At 36.4% G+C, this 26,689-nt stretch overlaps 3 protein-coding genes across 3 annotated transcripts; 1 reads left to right on the plus strand and 2 right to left on the minus strand.

Annotated features, from left to right (window-relative positions):
* Positions 1,723–17,290, minus strand: LOC109823961 (adenylosuccinate synthetase 2, chloroplastic-like). Its single transcript, XM_020390432.1, has 4 exons — positions 16,927–17,290; positions 3,094–3,786; positions 2,637–2,948; positions 1,723–2,082 (listed from the first exon to the last, which is right to left on the minus strand). Exons 1-4 carry the CDS (start codon positions 17,119–17,121, stop codon positions 1,912–1,914), a joined length of 1,371 nt encoding a protein of 456 aa, XP_020246021.1. The 5' UTR covers positions 17,122–17,290; the 3' UTR covers positions 1,723–1,911.
* Positions 20,161–21,927, plus strand: LOC109824453 (pumilio homolog 12-like). Its single transcript, XM_020391057.1, has 5 exons — positions 20,161–20,580; positions 20,670–20,835; positions 20,945–21,108; positions 21,201–21,456; positions 21,558–21,927. The coding sequence occupies exons 1-5, from the start codon at positions 20,231–20,233 to the stop codon at positions 21,690–21,692; spliced, it is 1,071 nt and encodes a 356-aa protein (XP_020246646.1). The 5' UTR covers positions 20,161–20,230; the 3' UTR covers positions 21,693–21,927.
* On the minus strand, positions 23,353–25,214 carry LOC109824825 (pirin-like protein). The gene is made up of 7 exons (XM_020391474.1): positions 24,897–25,214; positions 24,747–24,796; positions 24,622–24,660; positions 24,514–24,542; positions 24,356–24,418; positions 24,158–24,261; positions 23,353–24,085 (listed from the first exon to the last, which is right to left on the minus strand). The coding sequence occupies exons 1-7, from the start codon at positions 25,103–25,105 to the stop codon at positions 23,599–23,601; spliced, it is 981 nt and encodes a 326-aa protein (XP_020247063.1). The 5' UTR covers positions 25,106–25,214; the 3' UTR covers positions 23,353–23,598.

A 26,689-nucleotide genomic window follows, 5' to 3' on the forward strand; every position in this document is an offset into this window, starting at 1 on the left:
GAAGCCTACTGAGATTCGGAGTTGGTGGCGGTCGACCGCCGCGGTCGACCGCGGATGACTCGGTTGCCCGCCGCGGTCGCCCGCCGCGGTCGACCGCAGTCTGTTTGGGCTGGGCCTTTTGGATTTTGACCCGTTTCGTTTCTGAGTTGTATATAACTCAAAACCTGATTGTTTAGGGTTAATGCAAGGACGAATTTGAGCAGTCTTTGTGAGAGAATTGTTGCATCCAATTGTGGGAGAGTTGTGAGAGATCAAGAGCTTTGTTTTAGGGTTTGATCTGAGAGATTTGTAACTCTACTTGTATTCTCTGATTTCTAATAGTAAGAACCCTCCTCCCCTCCTTGCCCCGTGGACGTAGGCAACTTGCCGAACCACGTAAATTGTTTGTTCTTGTTGTGGTTGTCTTGCCCCGTGGACGTAGGCAACTTGCCGAACCACGTAAATTGTTTGTTCTTGTTGTGGTTGTGTTTGCGTATTAGTTGTGGTTTAGTTCGAGTTATTGTTCGTGTTGCTCAAGAAAGCTTCCGCCGCGCACAACAATTGCATGTATGATCGACATTGGAGTAAAAGCTTTAGAATTTAGAACTTACCAATTTCTGCCTGTAACTTATGGTTTCCAAGGCAATGCAGTATGCATTTAGACCCAGTAGGGTGCATCATTAGCTCAACCACATTTCCCTCGAGAGCGGCGGTGACCCAATCGGGCATGCAAGGGTATTGCTTGACAGAATCAACGAACACCTTGACAGGCTCAGTTCTTCGGAAATGCCCGAGAAAATCTAGTACCGAAAAATAAAGAAGACTAGATGTAAGTCTGAAGGTAAGGAACATACCCATATCCATCTCGAATAATATGTCGAACGAGATCGATTGGATCAACGAAGCGGCCTTGACCGAGGCAACAACCTCTGAAACCTCGAGCTCCCATCTTCACTTGCCGTCATGTCTAGAACCATAGAGGTAACATCTGCTTGCGGGGTTGCTCGGGTGGTAATTTTGAGGCAAATTGCCCACATCGATCGAGTTGGAACTAGAAACATGAGGAATTTGGCGAGATAGTTGGGCATCACAGAGCTTGGGAGAACTCTGAGCATCATCCTCTCAGCTTCAAGCCTCTGAATCGAAGCTCGCCTTCGCATAATGTACTGTTGTCGCATAATGCCGAGCCCTGGATGATGAACGAGCGGGAGAGAGAAATTTGAGTTGATGGTTGATGAAGAAGAGAGAATTAGAGCTGAAGCAGAATCGTAGTAAGAATAGGAGGGAAAATAGAAAGCCTAATGGGGACAAACCCGAGTCCAATTAGGAGACAGGGGACCTTATTATAGGATCCGGATCTTTACATACAAGAACCCGACCCACTAATGAATGGTTTTCTTTCTCCTCCTTTTCAAATTGGGTTTCACTGACGGAGATAGAAGGGAATTTTATTTCTTTTAATTTTTTTTCATAAATAGAATATCCGTATAAATCTGGATTTAATTGCACATATCAAAATTTTAACTGAGGGTCTACATGCAACAATGAGTCTATGGAGGTAGTAAGTTCAAAAGAGCAATACTACAGAGCCTATGTGCAATTAACCTGATAAATTTTGTAATTAAAATATTTGTCTCTTCCCTGTATCACCTTATCTCTGATAATAGATTGATTTCTTGCGCAATCAACCAATCATGAAAAAGTTAACAAAAAGCCAAGAAAACACATCATGATACACCACTGATTAATCAGATGATAGTCTATAGCATAGAATTAACTACCAAAATTTGCTTCGTAACAAGTTTTCAACATTAGTCCAATCTTGTAATAAGCATCATCACTTGAGAGAAAAAATTACAATATGGGAGAAATTATTGTTAGTTAAATAGTCAGGAAAACAAAATTTCTCCCTTTGACGAAGTTTTGACAATTTTATTTGACAATAAGCGCATCACGACCTGGGCCAATACCGATATAATGAACTGGTACCCCAACAAGCTCTTCTATTCTTTCAACATATCGACGAGCAGCTTCAGGAAGGTCTTTATAACTTCTTATGGATGAGATATCAGTATTCCAGCCAGGCAATACTTCATAATCTACCTGCATGATACAAAGTCTTTAGTATTTAACCATAATTAGTCTACTATCAATTATGTGCGATGAATAGCATTTAGGAACTTTTTGGAGGGGGTTGCACAAAAACCCCCAAATTTATAAAATCGTAGAAGTTTAATTAAACTTATCTCACTTAGGTAACATGACTGACAAGTGACAACAGTTACTTTAAGTCGTCACGCGCAGAACATATGACAACTTTTGGACAATTTTTATCCTATCAACTAGATTTAACATCTATATCATTCTTTTCAAGCAAAAGCAGGTAAGAAGTAAAGTATGTCAGTTTTAAGATTTTTTTTACCTGCATGTTAACGCCGTTTGTAGGAATTTCTAATAGTTCAGGGGGGTTTAGCATAATTTTGAAAGTTCAAGGATGTTTTCTATGACTAATAAAGTTCAGCTCAGGGGGGTTCTATGCCAAATACTCCAAAGTTCAGGGGTTTTTTACATATGAAAATTACCCTAAAAGTTAACACCAAGCTTCGAGAAGACCAAAATAATTAAAAAGCGCTACATCTGAAATGCAAAAAACTTGCCTGTATCTGCTCCAAAACAGATAAATCAGCAGGGAACGACTCGAGTCTTTTTCCACCTGGTAGTTTATAAGAAACACCCAGCTTAATTTCCCGAAGATCCGAAAGGACGTCAAGCTTCGTGAGGTTGAGAGATGAAAACCCATTAATCTGGCAGCAGTACTTAAGGGAAACTATATCAATCCAGCCACAGCGTCGAGGACGACCTGTGGTTGTTCCAAACTCCATCCCAGCAGTCCTAAGAATATCACCACCTTTACCCAAGATCTCTGTTGGAAAAGGACCTGAGCCAACTCGACTAGTGTAAGCTTTCACCTACAACAGAAAGAAATAAACCAAAGTAAGGTAAGAAGGAGAGATAACAAGGGGAAAAAGGAAGAGAGAGGGGGAGAGAGAGAGAGAGACAGAAGATCCTTAGCAAGAGCACATCAGGAATGTTATTGGAGCTAATTTTGCTTACAACTCCGATAAGATCACCAAGGCATCTTGGAGCAATTCCAAGTCCAGTGCAGATCCCCCCAGCTGAAGGACTAGAGGAGGTGACGAAAGGGTAAGTTCCAAAATCAATATCAAGCATGGTGGCCTGTCCACCTTCTACCAATATTTTCTTCTTCTGAGTAATGGATTCATTCATAACATGAACAGTGTCTGCAATGTAAGGCTCCAGTCTTTCCGCAAACCTCTTATACTTCTCAACCTCCTCCTTAAGCATATCATTGCTATATTTAAAACCAGAAAACCTTAAAGCTGCATCTTTCAGCAGAATCTCGAGTTTATCATGAAAGGTATCCATATGCCTCAGATCACAAACCCTGATCCCATTACGGATAGCCTTGCTTGAATAGCAAGGCCCGATTCCTCTCTTGGTAGTTCCGATGAATGAGTTTGCAAGTTCAGCTTCTCGTAGCCCATCTACAACTTGATGGAAATCAAACAACAAATGTGCACGATCAGACACCAACATTCTTCCCTTGCAAGTAACACCATTAGACTCCAGACCATCAATTTCTTTAAATAAACCAGGAAGATGTACTACGACGCCATTTCCAATAACGCACAAGGTTTCCTCATTAAGGATTCCAGAGGGAACAAGATGAAGTGCAAACTTTTTTCCCTCAGCATTATAGATGGTATGTCCAGCGTTTGCTCCACCCTGATGCAAATGAGAAAAAGAATAATAATATTAAGACTACAATGTTATCCTCAAAGTGCACTACAGTTAAATATTTCCACTGAGAAGATTAGTTTACATTTCCCTCACACTTCAGGATCAGTTAATGTACAGATTAATTAGAAAAATGACAGCTCAAAGAAATATGCGTATCATAGTTACCATCTTTCGATAACTCTGATAGCATCAGCTATAAGACCAAATTAATAATTCAATTGCAACTGCAGAACTATATTAGTTTGTGTGTTCTGTTAGCTTGAAAGAATTAGAAGTGTATCTACTTTGAAGCTACATTTAGACATACCCGTCACTTTCATACTTCCAACATAATTTGATTATGCATCACATATCAGACAGGATCAAAAGCATCATATCTTATCTGATTGAGAATAGGCACCATTAACCTAAATCCATATTTGTCAACTTGCAAGTCCCTAGAAAGCAACTATACATACTAGTTGATTTCCTCCAGATATTAACATTTTGATGGGCATATGGGGGTTAGTGGTTCATTTTTTTTGGTGCTAAAAAGAAGTATCTTATGCTAATTAGGTATTGATAATGTCGAGTACGCTTGATATAGGGGCCACTTGGATCCATATTACATAATAAAGAAGACAGGACTTCAGAAGAAGTCGTACATGAAAGCCTCCTCGCATGCAACTCATGCCATTGGGATTAGCTCAGTCCATTGCTAGCTCAAAACCAAACCACCGATTAGCTTAAGCTTTCAGTAAAGGGATTTCACGAGGTCGAGTATTCAAACCTCTTCAATTTAAAGTGCCTATTTTCTCCCATTTATTAATTCTTTCAAGAAAGTCATTTTACATTGGAGGTCCTTTCACATGACCCAAAGACCCGCATGAGCTACGGTTAAGTTTTTACTTAGCATAATATTACAGTTTAAGTCTATAAAGAATAAACATCCAAGAATATGAGCATTCAGCAAAGTAATCTGATAGATACTGACATACTAAATGACTATTGATTCCAAATAAGCTATGTGCATATCATGCACCACAAAGGATACATCTAAGATTTCATTGGTGTTGATGCATAGATGATTAACAACAGGATTTAGCGCTGATTTCAAAGAGGTTAGGGTCCCTTGATCTCCTTTGATGGCTGATGCGCCGATAGGAAAATAGTCTTGCACATATGCAACACGTTAGAGGAACGGACTTGTGTTCTCCAATGATTCCTCCGATGATCAAGTTAGTTGTGATCTGAAGAGGAGAAAAGAACTGATATAGTTCTCTAAGTGTGCATAACTTGCATACCTTTAGTCAGCAGGCGATGTGCCTATTCATACAGAGCTGACGAGGGTATTTATGTAATCTCGAGCGAGTCCAAGCAATCAGCTTATTCGACTGAGACTTTACATGTGTCGGCTGTTAGTGGTACAAGTCATCCTTGTGATTAATGCGATGGTGACAGAGGGAGTACGGTGCTGACAAGGTGTGACGAGTCATTAAGACTTTCGAGGAGGAGGTAATGATGGCTCCAACCATGCATTTAATGCGATGGTAAATAGCTGTCGGCGAGAGGTCTGAGAATGACTGCCTTTAGTCTCGGTTTTACCAGAGTGTCAACAAAAAATGTCTTTCGTCTCGACCCTCGAGGCAGACAAGAAGGGACGCCTAAAATCTCAGCCTTCGAGAGGGACGAGAAGTCGGAGTATCTGGGTCGAATCTGTGTAGTATGCTTGAGACACGTGGCTACTAGTTGAATGTGATTATCACTTGGTTATCTCTATGGCATAACAACAGGGAAAAACAAAAAGAAGACCATGATAACCGTCTCTCTACGTAAATCATGGGACACACATCATCAAACAGCGACATAGGAATTCATTTGGAAAAGAGAAAGCTCTTTGTTCACATGAACTAATTGAACTGCATGCTTAAAAAAAAGAATATCTTGACAGTCAACAAAATGCAGCTTCCAAGTAAATTCATGTTAGGTACATTTCTCAGGTTATTCCCGCATCCAGCTCTTCTCTGCACAAAAATTGAAACCACCAACAAGGCTGACAGCAGTGCATGACCGATGTAAGTTACTTTTAAGGGGCAATGCCTAATAAAGAATTTGTAAACAGGAAAAAAAAAATCAAGAATTGTTTATTTTAAGTCAGTAAATCTGGAAATCCAATGGTGCGAGGAATATCCATATAAACAACCATGTTCATGCCAAAAAAGTAACCCATATAATTGCTCAAAATTGAAATCAGTGTAGCAGTACAATCATAATAAAAAGATATATAATTCTCCTTTTCATATTGCCAAATAATGGCAACACTGCATCAGTCTATCTCAAAAATGGAAGTAAGTCAGAAAGAATACAAAAGCAGAGAAAAGAATGTCAAGAAAAACCTATATAACATAAAGGAAACCTGAATAATCAGAAGAGATTCTTCATAAGAAAATAATTAACCATGTAAATATAAGCAGGCTGTTGCTGTAGAGTATGACATTGGAAAAGAATGAACTGGAAGGGAGAATTTTAGCTTTGCTACAAGCAAAAAGAGTTCTGGAAGTATATAACAAATTACATCCTTAGACCATCAACAAGCGACATACAAGTCCTTACTCCTTAGTGATTGAAATTAAACAACCATAGAAGTAGCAGCAGACAGAGTAGTTTAATCAGACGAAACCATTAAAATTCAAATCAGATAAATTTTTCTCATGATGAGGAATTTTCCCAATTCATTCAACATGCTTTTAAGGAGCTTGGATTCCAAAATGATACACCCACATTATAGAACAAGGACGCATCCTTAGAGGCAAGTCAAGCAAAAAATCTTTCTACGGTTCTTCAGTCTAGTAAATCAAAGATTCAAAGGAATTTCCCATCACCATAATTTATAGTACAATTAGCATTACTTTTTAATTTATTTTGACTATTTTTATTTAAGAATATTGAACAACTTTTGTACATATAACCAGCCATCACCAGTGTTGGTGATTTTTTAATTAACAAGTTTCACAAAAACTCAAGTCTAAAACCTATTTTTTGAAAAACGGATTTACTTTAATCCTTCTTCTTTATTCAAATTAAATAATGCTGCAATCTTCTTATTGTTGCTTCCAAATCTTGAGAATCCTGAGCTCAATTAGGCTCCATATTCTAGAAAACACAGAGAAACATACATAAAGATTGTTGAACCATCATTTATTTTATATCATCATTCGATCAGACCCTTGCCATGTGGCAGACTCAAGAGGATATTTATTAGAGATAAAGTTTTTGGATTGAGCCTCTCGTGTCCTGTTCTTTTGAGTTTTATATTTCTTGTGTCTTTTCTTTAATTGATCTAGAACAGGGGCAGCCCCAAATGCGCACAAGCCCATGGAGCCAAATGAATGGGTGGCACACCATGAAAATAATGTATCGAGTATATGCCAAAGAACAATATGCACCCACGGAGATCAAAAATCGTGACCTGTGTCCACACATGCATACGAGATTGCCTACATTTTGCTCCTTATTTGTATTTGCTTTTGCTTTTGCTTTTCATTTTTTGTTCTAGATTACATGTAGGCAGATTCAAAAGCTTAGGCATGCATGAACAGGCACGTAGGTAGATCCGAAAGCTAGTGACCTGAAGAATGGGCTCTCAGAAGGGTTGTCATTTTTGCATATTTTAGACGCTCACCATATGAAGAAATTTTCAAAAACGGCCCAATCCAAACTTTAAAAAAAAATCGACTCACTCCACTTTTTATTACAGAAATCGACCCAGTTTACGGCCACGTCAGCATCGTGACCAGAAAGTGGGTTGTTTTAAAAAAATGAACTTCCTAATTAGCCGAGGTTGGTAACCCCGACTAATTAGGATCACCAATCGCCACTTGCGTGTGATTAGATCATCTAAACAAGTTGGGGCTGTGAAACCTAACTATTTTGGTCGGGGTTCCCAACCCCAACCATTTGGAGGTGACTATGATGCCTCGCACAAAATGATCAGGGTTTCCAACCCCGCCCATTTGGCAGAGCCTGCGCAGGCCCAAGTCAAAATGGTCAGGGTTCCTACCCCCGACCATTTAGCAGAGACTCCCCCACACTCAAAGATGGGAAATCGGCTAAGTCACCAAATAGTCGGGGTTCCCAAACTCGACTATTTGTGGTAGGTCCCGCCCACTTATATATACCAACCGAACCCATTTTTCCCTTAAACTGTTAAATTTTTTCTCTCCCTGTTAAATTTTTCCCTCAAATACTCTGGTCTCTCCCATTTATCCACCTATTGGGTTCTCCCAACCCCATTTTGTGGCCGAAATTCATCGTGGAAGTTTGCTTAAGATCTCTAAGGTAATTTCTCTTCATTCTCTCCTCTTTTAACATGTAAAAAACTAGGATTTTTCTCTTTTCTTCAACATTTAAACGTAGGGGATTCATCAAAATCTAATTTCTAGGGTTTGAAATTTAATATCAATCACTATCTATGCGGTGGTTGGAATGCTTTGTGTTGATTGTTGTAATTGAAATTAAAATTCTAAGGTATAGAATGCTCATTTCTAGGGTTTAGGGTTTTTATTTTGGGGTTTAAGGTTTTGATCAAAATTATATAAAATTATTTGCATGTAGGACTTTCCTCTCTTATTCAATGGCCTGATAAAACTTTTTTAATTTTTTTGCATTTAAATGATATAATCTTCTTTTTCATAGGTTGAATAATATAATTTTTATTGATTGCTCTTATAGTGAGAAAATTAATTATAGAATGAATAATATGCCAATGTACGTCAGAGGGGTAACGATGCCGTTAATGATTTCGGAATCATATAGTTACTGTGACTTGATTAAAGAATTACATCGAGTTACGAAAATTAACCCACGAGAGTACCGACTAAAAATAATATGCAATTGGGCTATAACTTTTGATAGAACGTCCGCAGTTGAAATCTCAAATGATCATCATATGAGTATTGTGTTTAATTTGAGCAAGTCGCAACCAACGATAAAATTATTTATTAAAAAGTTTTCATGTAGTTCGTGCCAAATATTCAAACCTCCAGGAGAATTCTCACGAAAGTTAGGTTTGGGAGTTGAGTCTGACGGTTTTCTTTCTTCGAGTGAAATTGAGCGGACTCAATTTTAATATCTAAATGCACCTTCATTTGGGAGAATGTCAAATGTTATGAACAATGAAACCCCTTATGAAAATATGAGATCGTTAAGAGGGGCAGCGATTGAAGAGGATGAAAAAAACGACGACTCTGAAGGTGAAGAACAAGATAGTGCACCAATTGATAGCATACAATTTGTGATTGAAGATGTTGAAGAGAATCTGGAATGACCTGATGAGGTTTATGTTAATAATGAATATGCTGAGTATGAAGAGCGACCTCCTGACGAGTTTGAAGATGATGAGTGAATTCGTTATTCCACAGTACAAGATATGTGCATTAGCCAAAATTCAACTTGTAGAAGAGATAGGACTTCACTTTCAAAGTTGGAGATTTATTGGAAATTAAGAACCAATTGCTTGATGCTATTCGTGATTGCTCTATCAAAAAGAATGTTAAATTCAACCAAGTTAAAAGCAATCACACAAGTTATGATGCAATTTGTTTTATGAATTCACAAAAAAGGCCAGGCCGAGAGAAATGAAGCTGATTACGCATGTCCTTGGAAGTTATATGCATTTCCCGGAAAGAAACATAATGGGCATTTTAAGATCACAGAATACTGCGGTGTTCACACATGTAGCAATCCAATATTAGAGCAAGATCATAGTGATGCATTTGCCTCTTACATAGCGCGATTGATTATGCCAAAATTAAAGAAGCTTGAACTAATTCCCAATAATATAATTGATAGTGTTAGATACGAAGTTCATTAAAATATCATATAATAAAACATGGAATGCAAGGAGAACGGCGATGACAAAAACATTTGGTGATTTAGAGAAGTCTTACACGATACTTCCTCAATATCTTAATGCGATTAAAAGAAACAATCCTGAATCTGAATACAAACTTATAACCAAAGAGATCAATCCGGGAGTTCATCAATTCACCACTGTATTTTGGGCATTTGGTCATTCGATCGAGGGATTTAAATTCGGTTCTTAGCATTGATGGCACACACTTATATGGTAATTATAAAGGTGTATTGTTTGTTGCTACAGGAGTAGATGCAGATGATGGCTTATTTCCTTTGGCCTTCGCGGTTGTGAAGGTAGAGAACAATAAAAATTGTGAGTGATTTTTCATGTATTCAATTATATATTCTTAATGTGTTACCTCCTAGAAAAATTACTTTTAATCCGATAAGATGAAAGGTATTCCTAAAACATTGTACAAGAGATTTGGCTCTCATCACTATCACTACTATTGCTTAAGACACATTAGAGATAATTTTAAAAAGAGGCATGATCAGATACATTTACAAAACCTTCTTTGACAAGCAGGTTGTACACACGAAACATGTGTGTATGATCGGATACGACATCAAATCAAGATAACATCTCAAGCTGTATATGACTGGATTGAGAGTAGTTTAGGAAGTGAATATGTTGACTGGTGGGCACTAAGTAAAGATGAAGGGAATCAGTTTTGCATGATGACAACTAATTGTTCTGAAAGCTTCAACGATGTACTTAAGGGAGCTCGAACAATGCTCATACAGGCGTTGGTTGCGATGATATTTTATAAACTCAATCACTATTTTGTTAAGCGACGAGATGATAGAGCAAAGTGGGTGGCATTATTGACACCAAAAAATAAAAAGATTATAAGGTCTCGTGTCATGCAAGCGAGATCAACAAAAATTGTAGATTTGCTATAAATGAATGGCAGGCTACAGACAAACACTGTCATAATTACACCGTTAATTTACGAGTGACACAATACGCATACCCTTGCAACATACCACAATTATAAAAATTATCATGTTCGCATGTTATAGCGGTTTCGTCCAAGCAATTTGGGGGTGCAAATAGTTCATATTATACATACGCTTCTGAGTGGTATCAATCAAGCCAATATAAAAATTCATACAAGCCGTGTTTTCATCCCATTGTAGATAGTCGTTATTGACCACCTTATAACGGGCCGCATATGTTACCTCCTGAATATAAAAGACAAGTCGAACATCCGCGATCAGCACGTATAAAAAATACTATGGATTAAGGATAGGAAGGAGCTCTAAAGAAAAATAAGTTTGGATATTTTCCTACCAATCTATATAGATAGCAATTAATGAGTATAATTTATTTAATTTATAATTTTATTCTACTTCATTTGTAAGTCAATACGTGCTCTTAAATTCTATAATTTACTTCTAATTCAATTTATCATATGTCATAATAGTGACATATTTTAGCTTTATATGTGCAGATATTTACAAATGCAGGCGGGGCCAATGACATATGAGGTCTTATATGACCAAGATCAACACCGATCCACGAAGATAGACTCAGGGAAGGTAAATTATATTTTTATTATTTTCAATCATTTTTAAATTTTAATATTATTACTGTTGCTAATCATTTATATTGTTTAATATATGCCGGCACCGAATATTTTGTTGATCATACTCGTGCACATTCGAGTTAGGATTTGACGGATCCACATGTCCAATATTATGTTTGTCAAGCAGGCTTTTTTGAATGTTCACAAATAAAATGTGTAAGACTCGATTGGCCTCTTGACGACATTGATTGAACAATGGAGGACCGAGACAAATACATTCCACATGCGTCAAGGAGAGTTAACTATTACTCTGCAGGATGTAAGAGTTTTACTTGGCCTCAAAGTGGATGGAGATTGTTGTTACGAGTACCGATGACTTCAACTGGCTAGAAGTGTGTGAACGATTGCTGGGTCAAGCTCCTAATATGAAAGGTGGTAAAATCAAGCTTGAGTGGTTACGAAATAATTATATGAATGTACCGATCAATGCAACTGATGAGAACGTTAAGAGCTATGCCCGTACATATATACTCCATATGATCGGTATCATTCTATTTCCGGATTCAACTAAAGACTCGGCGCATGTTAGATGGTTGCCACTTCTTAAGGATTTTGAGGAGTGGAGAATTATCTTGCGGGAGTGCGTGTTAGCTTATCTCTATAGACAGATGATAAAAGTGACATTTGTGCAAAATAAAGAATTCAAATGTTGACTCACTTTGTTGCAAATATGACCATGGGAGTGATGACATTTAGGAACACCAGATTTGAGGGAGACTCGCGTTCTCGATGGTTAGATTCCATTTGGATGCATGTATATTAGTTTATAATAGATATAATTACATGTAATTTTATATATTTATTTCAATCTATATTAAACCTTTGTATATCAAATAGATGGAATATTTTCAGATATTGACAAACCTCCCTAAAGGGTCATGAAAACTTTTACAGGAACAAGCTTGATCAAATGGAGGATGAACATGTATAAAATCATAATATCTAACTATATTCAATCAATACATCATATGTTACTGATATGTACATTTTTATAATTTTCTTTGTAGGTCAAGTGGATGCCTTATGAATTGGTTTTAGCTTCACTACTAGATATTTACAGAGATGGTGAAGATATATGGCATGCCCGAGTACCGATTATATGTTTTGAGATTGTCGAAATGCACGTGCCCGATCGTGTGCTTCGATAATTTGGATTAGAACATATTCTGGATCCTGTAGAAAGAATAGAGTGAAATCTCCGAAAAGAAGCACATCATCAAAATTATGAGAATACTCGTCATGCTTACATTGATAATTGAGAGTTAATGGAGGATGCTGTAGTGATGGAGAGGGCTGACGCACCAGCACTAGATGTGTACTTACGTTGGTATTGGGGGGTTACTCGCCGATGGATATTTTGGGAAAATAAAGCACCTAAGGAGTATATGCCGAGAGGTCTAGTTAAAAGAGAGTTGGTAAGTATATAGGCAAAATATAAAATTATTTTGTGATTATTATTTTTATTATCATCCAATTGCTAATAATCCTCTTTCGTTTTTTATCTTATAGGTACAAGCACTCAATGAGGTTGCTTCTATTGTACATGATGTATTGAGATCGACTACCGAGCCAGGAGCGAGGAACGCATATGTTCGCATTATAGAAAAGATTCAGTTCACTCTTAGAAAGACGCGTCATGCAAATCATGATGAACGTGAGGACCGACTCATAGGGTACGAGTGTCGATGGGTTCAAGGATACATGAGGGCGAGCTCAAGTCGTGCATATGATGAAGCAGGATGCTCACAGCAAGCTCAAGCCAGATGTTCACAGCAGGTTCAAGTCGACGAGGATGTCATGCGCTCACAAGTTCACACACAACCAGACGAGATCATTCAAGCTCATGTTGAAGGTGAACGGGGAGAGGAAAAAGAGGAAGAGTGCGAGGGAAAGCGAGAGGAAAGAGAGCTTTAAATATTTGCTAAATTTCGATATTGCTTGTTTTGTGATGTTTATGTTTGAAATGTTAGTTGGAAACTATGATGTTTATATTGCTTGTTCTAAATATTTGTTGAATTACATGTTATGTTTTTTTTAAAGATTGGTTATAGATGTAATATACATATGAATATATGTGTTTATTTGTGATTGAAATTGATTATGGATTGATATATGAGTAGCAAGAGAGTTTATGTTAAACTTGACAATTTTAGTCGAGGATTGATATATGCTAGCTGGAGACGAAATTTTCCAACAAGTATGTGGACTGGAGGGTCTCTGCCAAATGGTCAGGTTTGGAAACCCCAACCATTTCATGCAGGCCATGAGAACCCTCTACCAAATGGTCGGGGTTAGGACCCCGACCATTTGCTACAAGTTTGTGCCAAATGGTCGGGGTTGGGAACCGCGATCATTTGGTGGCGGCAAGCATACGTCTGCTAAACGATCGGGGTTGGGAACCCCGACAAAAATAGTCGGGTTTCGCAATCCCGACTTATTTAGCTCTGCTAATTGCGCAGAGAATCTAAGAGGGGGAGAAAGGTAGCTCTAATTAGTCAGGGTTAGCAACCCCGACTAATTAGGAACTTAATTTTTTTAGAATGATCCAGTTTTTTAAAACGATGTTGACGTGGCTAGAAATTGAGTTAATTTTTGTAATAAAAATAGGACTGGGTGGATTTTTAAAAAATTATGGATTAGGTCTTTTTTGAAAATTTCTTCCTCAGCATATCTATGCACATACCAAACGTAAAGATTGCAAACATAAGAAATAAAAGCTATATTTGTTTATTTCTTTGAAATTGCTCCACTAAGGGCTTGTTTGTTTGTACATAAGTACCCATGAATGAAGTAAAGGAAGACTACTTACGAGCAAAAATATCTATTTATTTCTTTGAAAAACACACTTTTGGTACTTATTTAAATGCCAATGTGGTGCTGATGCAGCATCTTTATTTCTTAAATTTTTTATGCCCCTCAAGGATTAGAAGTTGCTGAAATATGTGTAAATCGAGGAAAAATCAGTCCTCTAATGACCTCTCCCTTTAACACGTATTAGGTACTTATTTCCTAACAACATTTAAGACTGCTATCTAAACGAAAAAAGTGAATGAAAAGGAACAAGCGCCATATCCATTATTTCATAATGTGTGTAACAAACAAAAACACAATATTGACTTACGCCACATTATACTTCATAATTATGGAAGTTGATTTTTTTTATCTACTTCCTACTTCTAAAACAAACAGACCATAAACTATATAGTACAAGACTAAGAACTAAACCCAATTATACTCAGAAGACCAAAATAACTATGCATAGCAGCACCAAATACCTCTATATAACAACTTGACCATCAAAATCAGAATTTCCACCCACACACAATACTTCCAGGAAAATAAAATTTCAAAAATGCAATCTTTACCTACTGAAGAAGCCATTTTTACATAAAAAAACCAGAAACAAAATCAAATTTCAAGATCTGACGACAGCCCATCAATCAACTGGAAGGGAAAGTTTTAGCTTTGCTACAAGCAAAAAGAGTTATTGAATTATATACAAATTACATCCCTAGACCATCAACAAGTGACATACAAGTCCTTACTCCTTAGTTATTGAAATTAAACAACAATAGAAGTAGCAGCAGAGAGTAGTTTAATCAGACGAAACCATTAAAATTCAAATCAGATAAATTTTCCTCATGATGAGGACTTTTCCCAATTCATCCACCATGATTTTCAGAAGCTCGGATTCCAAAAGGATACACCCACATTATTGAATATGTTTATATTATATTTCCCGTCATTTCCTCCCACCTCCTCCCAAGCACAATAGCTAAAGAAAGGCTCAGGTGAAAGTTAATAACTTTAAGCGAATGGATAGACCCTACATTATAGGTAGACCATACATTATAGAACAAGGACGCATCCTTAGTCTAAGAGGCAAGTCAAGCAAAAAAAAAAAACTTTCTACGGTTCTTCAGTCTAGTTCATCAAAGGAATTTCCCATCAACATAATTTATAGCACAATTATCATTACTTTTTAATTTATTCTGACTAGTTTTATTTAAGAATATCGAACAACTTTTGTACATATTCAATAGCCATCACCAGTGTCGGTGATTTTCTTAATTAACGAATTTCACATGAACTCAAGTCTAAAACCCATTTTTCGAAGAATGGATTTACTTTAGTCCTTCTTCTGTCTTCAAATTAAATAATGCTGCAATCTTCTTATCGTTGCTTCCAAATCATGACAATCCTGAGCTCAATTAGGCTCCATATTCTAGAAAATGCAGAGAAACATACAGAAAGATTGTTGAACCATCATTTATTTTATATCATCATTCGATCAGACCCTTGCCATGTGGCAGACTCAAGAGGATATTTATAAGAGATGAAGTTTTTGGATTGAGCCTCTCGTGTCCTGTTCTTTTGAGTTTTATATTTCTTGTGTCTTTTCTTTAATTTTGTGATAGCTGAAGAGATGGTTGGATCTAGAACAGGGGCAGCCCCAAATGCGCACAAGCCCATGGAGCCAAATGAACGGATGATACCAAGCATGAAAAGAATATATCGAGTATATGCCAAAGAACAATATGCGCCCAAGGAGGTGCAAAATCGTGGTGTCTTTGTTGACACTTGTATATGAGATTGTGTACATTTTCTGCTTATTTGTATTTGCTTTTGCTTTCCATTTTCTGTTTTAGGTTACATGTAGGCAGATTCAAACTTAGGTATGCATGAACAGGCACGTAGGCAGATCCAAAAGCTAGTGACCTGAAGAATGGTCTCTTAGAAGGGTTGTGATTTTTGCATATTTTAGAAGCTCTGCATATGTGTGCACATACCAAAGTAAAGATTGCAATCATAAGAAAAAAAAGCTATATTTGTTTATTTCTCTGAAATTGATCTACTAAGGGCTTGTTTGTTTGCACGTAAGTAGCTATGAAGCATCCGAAGTAAAGGGAGACTACTTACGAGCAAAACTATCTGCTTATTTCTTTGAAAAACACACTTCTGATACTTATTTAAATGCCGATGTGGTGCCGATGCAGCATCCCTATTTCTTAAATTTTTTATGCCCCTCAAGGGATAAAAGTTTCTAAAATATGTGTGAATCGAGGAAAAATCAGTTTTCTAATGACTTCTCCCTTGAACATGTATCAGGTAATTACTTCCTAACAACATTTAAGATTGCTATATAAACGAAAAAAGTGGATGAAGAGGAAGAAGCACCATATCCACAATTTCCAAAATGTGTGAAACAAACAAAAAAAAACAGTACTGACTTGCGCCACATCATACTTCATAATTATGGAAGTTGATTTTTTTTATCTACTTCCTGTTTCTAATACAAACAGACCTTAAACTATATAGTACAAGACTAAAAACTAAACCCAATTATACTCACAAGACCAAAATAACTACGCACAGCAGCACCAAATACCTCAATATAACAATTTGACCATCAAAATCAAAAAAATTCACTGATAAACCCTAAACACCAGACAGTTGAAGATTATTTTGGAGAGAGACACAGAATGAACATTGTGGAAATCAAGTTAAGTTAAAAATGCGATCTTTACCTACTGAAGAAGCCATTTTTACATAAAACGACCAGAAACAAAATCAAATTTCAAAATTTGACGACGGCCCATCGATCAACCAATTTCTTTTAAAAAGAGTTCAGGATCATTACCTGACACCGAGCGACGATATCGAAGTGCTCGGCCAAGATATCGACGAGCTTCCCCTTCCCTTCGTCTCCCCACTGCGATCCCAGCACCCCCGAGACTTGACTCAGCGATCCCGATCCTGTCAACGTCGCGCCTCCCTCCTTGCCTCCACCTCCGGCGCCGCCGCAGCCGTCGCCGAACACTCCAGACGCTTCCATGAGCTTCTAAAAGGAACCAACGGCGAGCTCGCAAGCCCGCCGCGGGTGGCGCCTCCATTTAAGCGGGTTCGGGTGAGGGAGAGAGAAGCGGGGTCGAGGTTTAGAGTGAAGACGCAGCTCATGGCTCTAGGGTTTCGAAGGGAAAGAGACAGAGGACCGAGTCATTGAAGTTGAGAAGTTGAGGATACGCGCATTTATGTATATACTAGTATAATGCACTTGTTTTGCACTTAAATGACATATTTTAAATTTGAATTTTTTTAAATAGTAAAATTGTGTATTAATAAATTAAATTGTTTAAAAAGAAATATATAAATTAATTATTATTATGTAGTTATTGTAATTAAAATTTTATATTATAATAATTGTCTAATGCTATCCTTTTTTTAAATAAGTCCTCCAAATCAACAATTATTATTAAATAAGTCTAATATGCCCTTCTAATTTGAAAGTTGTTAACTTAACCTCTATATTAAATAAGCTGCATTGATCTTGCTAGTTTTTTCCTGATGTTCTCTAGATAATTAGACTTAATACCAGTAACGTATTGTGGTAGTTACTTTTCATTATGATTATTTAATAGAGTAAGTTACACTAAAACCTTATGAACTTTAAAAATAACTTTTATTTTTTCAAAGAAAACTCCCGGTAACTTTCTAAATTTTACAGATAACACATATATAAATGGCATAAAAAGGCATTTTGAAAGTTATTGGGGTTTAATGTAATTAATCTAAAAGATATTGAGTGCTTTCTACACAAACTATTTGCGATTCAGTGTTTCGAAAGTTAATAGACTCTATTTACTGTAAAATACTGAAAGTTCATGGGGGCTTACTGTAATTTACCTTATTTAATATTACAATTCTTAGTTCAAGTAATATTATTAAAATAATTATAATGCGTGTATACTATAACATATTTATCTAATTTATTTTTTAAATTATGCTCTTAAATAATTTAGTACTATAAATACTTTATATATTTTTATCATACTATTATTAACAATTAATACTATTATTAAAATTAAACAGGTTTTTTCTTAAAAATGTTAGTTTCTAGTCATTACTATGTATAGAATATTCAGTATCATCATGTAATAATCTTTGAGAAAATATTGTAAAATACTATTAAATTATTTATTTAATTTATTTAATAATATAATACCAAGTAAATAGTGTAATTCATAATTTATGTGATATTATTAAAATAATTACACTATTTATGCCATTAAGTATTTATTCTATTTATTTTATTGCTCATTGAATTATAGTATAATTCTTAATAGTATTTAGTAATATATTATTTTATGTATATTATTATTTTAATTATTTTATTATAAGTCATAATAATTATACAAATAATAATCTAATTAGTTGCTAATAATTATGTATACTTATTTTATAAATTATATTATTATTATATTATTAAATAATTAGTAGATATAATATTATTAATAATTATAATTATGTGGGAAGGTGAGAAGGTGCATAATTAATAAGTTGTTATATTTATTTGATGAAAGATTAATTAGTGATGACATAGTTAGAATTTATCAAAATTTGAGAGGGCAAAAAGGATTTAAATTTTTTAACATCCCAATCCTCTTTTTATAGCAGTATAGATTAAGAAATTGCTGGATACAAAACAATTAACATGTGTCACGTCATAAAATGGTCATCTATTTTTTTTAATCTTATTTCCATCTAAAAATCAACATCAAATCAAAACAATTTATAAATAAATAATTTTAATAATTAAATTAATAAATCCTAATTAAATTATAACTATTTTTAATTTAAAAATATCATGATTATATATTTTAAGTATAGAATTATGTATAGAAATTAAAGATGTCACTGGTTGCACGGATTTAGTAATAGGATTAGGCAAAATTTTAGATTAGTATTTTGAAGTTAAGATAAAAGAATTTAAACTCGGAGATATGAGAGTTTTATTTAAAAGGCAATTGGGGTGAGAGGTTGTGTGCAAAATGCGCATGAAGTTACAACAAGGTTGAACGTGGGCTTATTTATCTTTCATTAAGTATACACTAGTCTGCTGTCCGTGCAAAGCACGGGTTTTTTTTTTTTTTTTTTTTTATGCTGTCCGTGCAAAGCACGGGTTTTTTTTTTTTTTTTTTGCTACAGTAATCCCGTCTTTTTAACATATCCTGTTTTGAATTTTCTGGGAATGATACAGTATCCCGCTCTGCTATAGTACCTGTTAAATGCTACAGTATACCCGTGTGCTACAGTAATATTTTTAGATTACTTATGTGTTACAGTAATAATGCTACAGTAAATCTACTGTAGCATTTACTGTAGCATGAACAGTGACTCTCTGGTTCTTCCTTTTGTATAAAGGAATAGATGCACATCTTAAATTAAACTTAAGGTGCTAATTAATAGATAATTAAGGTTCCTAATGAAGATTGGAATATTTAAATCCATAATCACATCTCGTAATAGAGGGAGAGGGATTGGTTGGTTATTAAGCTACCTAATTCTCAATTTCAAAATTTAAGATAAATGCCATCCATACACTTATTTTGAATTTACTTATTTTTGAATTACGCAGCTTATTACATAAAACAGTAGGGAGCAGGAAAAACCCACTTGTGAGAAAGCAGCTTGGGCTTTTGAATGGGCTGACCTTAATGGGCTCTCCAAGCGAAACTAATGCGGGCTGTCGCAAGCAATTGAAAGAATCGGAATTGAAAGCAATTGAAAATAGATAACCCCCTATTTGCAAAATTGAAAGCAATTGAAAATCTCCCATTAAAAAAAAACCATTTAGAATTCTGGCTGTCGAAAGAATCGGAATCCGACTAAAACACAGTTTACGTAAAGATCCGAATCCTATAATAATAATAATAATAATAATAACAAGGTCCCTCTAATTGGGCTCGGGTCTAACAGAACTTTTACCCGTTCGGATTTCTACTTTCCCTCCTATTCTTACTATGATTCCGCGTCCTCAAAGTCCCAGGACTCAAAACAACTAAAAACTCTCCCCCCCTCCTCTTTAAATTAACCAACACAATCTTTGCCAATCTCAACACCTGCAATCTGATTCCCTCTTCTTCGTCAACCCAAAGCTTTGCATTATGCAACAACACGCCATGCAAAGGCAAGCTCTGATTCAGAGGATTGAGGCTGATGAGAGGACGATGACGCCCGGAGTTCTCCAGACCTCTGTGATGGCCGATTCTCACCAAGCCCCCTATGCTTCCGATCCTAATTCGATCAATGTGGGCAATTTGCCTCAAACTTACCAACCGACAATTCGGGAATCGGAACTTACCTCTAGGATTCTAGACCTCATGACGAGTGAAGATGGGAGCTTAAGGTTTCAAAGGTCATTGCTTGGCCAAGGCTTCGTTTATCCACTCGATCTTGTTCAGTACATTATGCAACATGGATATATACTTATCATCGCGGCCAAAGATGATTACGGGTATGTTCCTTAATTTCAGATTTATATCTGGTTTTCTTTATTTTTATTTTTATTTTTTGGTACTGACATTTTCTTGGGCATTTTCGCAGAATTGAGTCCGTTAAGGTGTTTATTGATTTTGTCAAGCAATATCCTCATATGTTCAATTGGGTCACCTCCGCTCTCGAAGAAAATGTGGTTGAGCTAATGATGCATCCTACTGCCTCTAAACTCATCCTATATTGTCTTAGAACCCTAAGTTACAGGCAGAAATTGGTAAGTTTCAATTTCTAAAGTCTTCAACTCCAAATTATACTTATGTAATCTAACAAATTTGAAATTATACTTACGTAATCTAACATTTTATTTCTCCAATGTTTTTCAGTTCCTGTTCCAAGCAGCCACGAGGAATTGCAAGAAACTTGGAAAGAACGCTATCGGAAAAGTCATCCTCGAAGAATGCATCAAGTTCTCGCAAGATTCCCAGCGACGAAATATTTTGAACAGACTTCTGTACCACGCTCTGACACTTTCAAAAACCTCCAAAGGGTAATACATATAGATTTTTGCTATTAGCCTATTAATAATCTCTTCGCATTTTATTAGTTTCAAACTGTAATCTATTGTTTTTTTTCCTTCAGGAATCTTGTGCTCCAGTTTGCTCTTAAGATTGGTGATCAAGAGTTTGATAGAGATATATGCAGAGTGTTGAAGAATCACTTGGAGGATTTGTCAACGGATGAAAATGGGAGTTACGTGATAGAAGCGTGCCTCAAATCATCAGGAGGTGAAGAACTAGTTCGAAAACTCGCAGGGCTTGAAAAGAATGAACTCGAAAGACTCGTCACAGATAGATATGCCAACTATATTATCCAAACTGCACTCAAGATCAGCAAGGTGGGTTTCTACATACAGTTCTTAAATTTATTTTTCTCGCGGGTTTTAATTTGTTTCATTACAAATAAAATTCATCATTTTTTTTCCTTGTTATGGAACAGGGAACTTCACTTTACGATGAATTAGTTCATGCAATCAGAGGACTCTCTGAAGAACTGCGGGAGGAAAATTTTTATGCCACCAAGGTGTTCCGCTGCATTGGATCTTTAGAACGAGAGATCAAGAGCAATCACTGAAGCTATGGAGGCAGGATTACGTCGTGTTGGATAATTACTCTCTGTTGCTATTTCTTAATATGTTTTTTTTTGTTGTCGTTTGGTTTTGTTTTTCTAGCGCAGGCCTTTAGTATGTATGTGTATGTGTATTCATGTAGGCTGTGCATGTTTGTGTCAGAATCACTGTGGTTGTTCAAGAGCTAATAGTATGATGTTTTTATTTTCATTTTCAATTTTTGATTGATGGTATAAAAGTGTGAAGTGAATAAATCAAGGGAAGTTCTATTGCTCGGGATTTTTAGTCTTTTAAGTTTTACCTTTGTGCTCAAACAAACTCCTGCGGATTTCTCATACCAAAGCAGCATTTGGTGACATTGTCTTGATAACTCATCTAAATTAAGGGGAGATTTATAGATAGCTACCAAGGTAAAAGTATGTAAAACATTGATCATATTGGAGATTCATGTGTGAATATACTCCCCATGCTGGAAAGACGATGAAAGAATAATAAGCTTAAATAGAAAGCCGGATAAATACAATGCAATTTAAAATTTTCTCATAACTCAGGAGATGTTTTGAGGTTTCATATAGAATCACCACTCTTTATTAAGAATCAGGCACAGAATAAGGGAGATCCCACACGCGCACGAGCTCGTGTGGCCAAATGAAAGGATTTCGGTGTTCCCACCAGAAAAATTTCAACTTTTAACAAAATATATGGCAAGAGATTATCCATGTTCTTTATTTGTTTTATTTCTTTTTTACTTCTTATTGTTCTAAAACTTGCCAGAACATCGTAGCAATTTCGAAAGTTTGATGTAATGAAAGGAACATTGAGAATGGTAAATTAAAAAAAAAGGTGTCTCTGTTTAGATAGAGTCTTTCGATTCGTGATTTTCTTCACTATACACTTAGTTTTCTTCATGTTGAAAGTTCTCAAGGGGGAAGTAGCGAAAGGGGTCTCTATTGTTTAGGATGGTATAGATTCATTGCCATGTTATATTTAATGATATCATTTGTTTGGTGAAACTACTGATTAGCTTATAATGTCTGCTATAGCATTTTTCTTGCTTGTAACCAAGGACATGATAGCTTCACCTTCAAGGGTCATAACTCTCTAGAAGACTTGCTTATTTCAAAAAGATGTATGAAAGTTCAAGAGTTTGATTCGAGGAAATCCATAAATTTCAACATCTTTCAGAAAATGTTTTCCCCTGTTCTTGAAAATTTCATGTTTTAAACACAACTCGGGACCACGGAGCACCAAAACAAAGTATTATGTAAGAGTCTGAAGTCTCCTTTAGGTATGTTTAATCAAAAAGTTCTCCTGCTAATAAACTGAAAAGCATAAAACAAGGGATTAGGTCTTCTTCTCCATTGCTGATAGACAGTAAAATATCCCCTTCTTTATTGTTGGTTTTAACTTAACACCCCTATAGTTTCTTCGTTGCAGATAGACCCCCTGAGTTAAAATTTTCTGGCTCTTTCACCCCGCTAGAATTTTGGAAGATATTGACCCTGGATGAAAACAAGGAGTCCAGCTATCTAACCAAATGAACAAATTACAGCATAATAATGATAATGATGGTATGCTAGATGTATTTTTATTTTCTGATTTATTTTCTATTTCATTGAACATATATCAAGCTATAAGATCTATAGAAGATACCCCTTTTGCATCTGAAAAAAAATGACATGAAACTTATTTATCCCACCCAACTGTCAGAAGAAACTCCTAGGAGACCCACCAACACCACCAAGTACGCAATCACCAAAACAAATGATTAAGACCCCCCCCCTAGAATAAAAATAAAATCCCTTGCAAAGAAAGGAAAATTCTACCCCACAAGATATAATGACTCTCAACTTTCACTGTTTCCCCCACCAAAGCTTCTAGAATCTCTAAGTACAGTGGAGCAAATACAAGTTATGACTGAGACCTCCACTGCTTTGCGTTCTCAAATCCATTCCTGCAGTAATGATAGTCCTCAAATGTCTGCTCAATCTCAGCCTGTGTGTTCATAACAAAAGGCCCATACTGAACTACAGGCTCATTCAATGGCTGCCCTCCAACCAGAATGAACCTTAGCGTACGCGCCGATCGGTTCCAGACACTGAGACCGTCGCCAGAGCTCAGAACGAGCGCATGATGGCTCGATACGATCGAAGAGTTTTCTTTACCGAAGACTCCCTCGCCTTCGATTATATAAATGAAGGCATTCCAGGACTCTGGAACTGATTGGTTGAGTTGGGAACCGGGTTTCATTGTGAAATCGAGATACATTGTTGGTGTTCGAGTATAGACTGGAGACTGGACTCCGAATGCCTCTCCTGCGATGATTCGAACGTAGACTCCATCTTTCTCGACGTGGGCTACGTCTTTGCTTTGCAGTTCTTGGTATCGAGGCTCGATCCTGTAAATAAGAAATAAATTTAGGATTTGAAATATAAATTACATAGAGAGAGATTGTTATCGGATTGTTTACATTTTGTCTTTGGATGAGAGATTGATCCAGAGCTGCAATCCCTTTTGGACTCCATCACCTGCAGGCATCTCAGAGTGAATAATTCCTCTGCCTGCAGTCATCCACTGCGCAATAAACAGAAATTACTAAGATTGACATTTGTAAGATTTTATTTTAATTGAGATTACTGCAATATGTGATTATATGAAGCAAGTATACCTGGAGATCCCCCGTTCTGATTGTGCCCTTGTGGCCAGAGAAATCTTGGTGAGTGAAGGCACCCTGAATTCCGTTAAAAAACAAAAGCAGTTAAAATTTTCAAAAAGAAATTCTCAGTATGGAGTTTATAAAAGTGGGTAGCTAATGAGAAAATATACCTCTAACATATACGTGACAGTCTCAAAACCTGATAGAAATATCAACAAAAGTTTAGAAAATGACAACAAAAGAGGAGTATAAACTCGAAACTTTCGACATGGGCTAACCTCTATGAGGATGATCAGGAAATCCAGCAGGAGGAGAGACTGAAAAATCGAACAACCGAAAATAAATCAAGAAAGAAAATCACTTGACAGAGAAACAAAATGAAAACCAAGGTGTATGTATAAACCTGAGAACTCATCCAACATGAGAAAAGGATCAAAATTCTTGAGCTCAGGCCTATTCCAATCCAATACAAAACAAAACCCAATTGAGATCAAAATCAAAAAGTCAATAAAAAAGCAGAAAAGAATCAAAACTATAAATGGATTATTTTTACCTCCCAATGCTTCTCCTAACAATGGCTCCATCACCCTCATACTGAGCCTTTGCAAGCACCTTCTTCACAACTGATCTCGGCTTCTCGAAACACGGGCTCTTTTGACTATTCCCACTCATGGTGATATTAGTCCTGTTACTGATTCTGACAAAGAATTTGTGCTGAAGCAAAAGGAAGAGAAGGAAGATGAAGAGGTGAAAGGTTTTCATGATGGACTGTTTGATTGCAAGATGATTTATAGGGAGAGAACCAACCCCTTATCATCATCATCATGACCATCATCAGTCATCATCATCATATTTATCTCTTGGTCATGGTCTAAATTAATGCACGAGATTGGTTCAAATTTTGTATTTTTACTTTTCCTTGGCTTTCCTCCTCCTTTGTCCTATATAAAAACAGAGAGATAACCAATAACGACTTTTGGGAAGGGTGATGAACGGACTGATGGTGAGCTGGCATCACCTGCGGGTTGATTTTTTTTATTAATTATAATTAATTAATTTAATTTGGTTTGTATAAGAAGACTAGATGCGAGGAAGGAAAAGGGAATTTAAGAAAGAGAAGGAAACGGAAGCTGTGGATCTTGTCAGAAGTTTGATGTTGGGACTAAAGTTTGGGATGATATCATTCTTATGTAATCATGATGTGGGCACCCCTCTATCCATTTTTTGCTATTAAACTCCATTGGCTTGGATTTGGGTCAGGTTCATGTTGGCCCGAGTAAAATCAATGACGGGCTCGAGGAAAAATGTTTCCTCCTTTTGAGCAAGATAGGACAAATTTTGAAAACCGTCTTATTTATAAAAAAAATTTGTCAAAAATCGATCTATTCTAAAAAAATTTATCAAAACCGATCTAGTTTCAGTCGTCTGGTTGAAACTTGGTCGGTTTTGACAAATAAAAGTCTGAAATTTCACGAGACTTGAAGTCCCGTGAAGTTTAGCAGTCATTTAATTAAGCTGTGTAACTTCACGGGACTTCAAGTTCCGTGAAGTTTTTTTACTCATGAGACTTCCAAATAGCTCGTTTTACTTAATTAAAGGCTCATTTTCAAGCTGCTCTCTGGAAAAGATTGAGAGAGAGAGAGAGTTCAGAATCCCGTCACCAGGAAGGGCGGTGACCGTACCCCAAACAAGAGAAAGAGAAGTGAGAGCAGTGGCTCAGGAGAAGATGTGGAACCTCCTTAGAGGAGGAGTTCTGCTCCTCACGCTTTGATTTATTTCTTTCTGGCTTGTTAGTTTTGCACTCAAGAATCCACACTCTCTTTAAAATGGGTCCCGCTTTGTCTGGGTGTGCTTTATAAAGCAGTGGGACTGAGATCAGGGAGGGTAGCATGGAGACAATGGGGGGCGGGTGGCTGACGCTCATGCTCCTTTCCGTGCTGGAAATTCAGCTTAAACTTCACGGGACTTGAAGTCCGTGAAGTTTTTTTCTACTAAAAAATTTTACGGGGCTTGTAGTCCTGTGAAAGATTTTTCGCCCTTCATTAATGTCATTATAGGCTACTAAACTTCACAGGACTTCAAGTCCCGTTAAGTTTCAGACTTTTTTCTCAAAACCGACCCAGTTTCAACCCGACGGCTGAAACTAGGTCGGTGTTGACAATTTTTTTTAGAATAGGTCGGTTTTGACAAAAAATTTTTGTAAATAGGACGGTTTTCAAAATTTGTCTGAGCAAGATACCCCCCCAAAAAAAAACCTTTTTAGGGATTTGGATAAAACAAACATGAAGTTAGGGGGAAAACACCTAAACCTGTCGACAGATCTTCCACTATGAGGGTTATAATTAT

This window comes from Asparagus officinalis, chromosome 9 (assembly GCF_001876935.1).
Source record: "Asparagus officinalis chromosome 9, Aspof.V1, whole genome shotgun sequence".
Classification (NCBI taxonomy): Eukaryota; Viridiplantae; Streptophyta; class Magnoliopsida; order Asparagales; family Asparagaceae; genus Asparagus; species Asparagus officinalis.

What these genes read in the sequence shown, in the direction of transcription:
- LOC109823961 (XM_020390432.1), bottom strand. Translation starts at nt 17,121, where the DNA reads ATGGAAGCGTCTGGAGTGTTCGGCGACGGCTGCGGCGGCGCCGGAGGT. An exon ending in ATATCGTCGCTCGGTGTCAG is followed by an intron (nt 3,787 to 16,926) that starts GTAATGATCCTG and finishes CATTTGCATCAG; the next exon opens with GGTGGAGCAAACGCTGGACA. An exon ending in CTGTTTTGGAGCAGATACAG is followed by an intron (nt 2,083 to 2,636) that starts GCAAGTTTTTTG and finishes TGTATCATGCAG; the next exon opens with GTAGATTATGAAGTATTGCC.
- LOC109824453 (XM_020391057.1), top strand. Translation starts at nt 20,231, where the DNA reads ATGCAACAACACGCCATGCAAAGGCAAGCTCTGATTCAGAGGATTGAG. An exon ending in GCGGCCAAAGATGATTACGG is followed by an intron (nt 20,581 to 20,669) that starts GTATGTTCCTTA and finishes GCATTTTCGCAG; the next exon opens with AATTGAGTCCGTTAAGGTGT. An exon ending in CTGCACTCAAGATCAGCAAG is followed by an intron (nt 21,457 to 21,557) that starts GTGGGTTTCTAC and finishes GTTATGGAACAG; the next exon opens with GGAACTTCACTTTACGATGA.
- LOC109824825 (XM_020391474.1), bottom strand. Translation starts at nt 25,105, where the DNA reads ATGAAAACCTTTCACCTCTTCATCTTCCTTCTCTTCCTTTTGCTTCAG. An exon ending in CATGTTGGATGAGTTCTCAG is followed by an intron (nt 24,661 to 24,746) that starts GTTTATACATAC and finishes TCGATTTTTCAG; the next exon opens with TCTCTCCTCCTGCTGGATTT. An exon ending in CTGTCACGTATATGTTAGAG is followed by an intron (nt 24,419 to 24,513) that starts GTATATTTTCTC and finishes AACGGAATTCAG; the next exon opens with GGTGCCTTCACTCACCAAGA.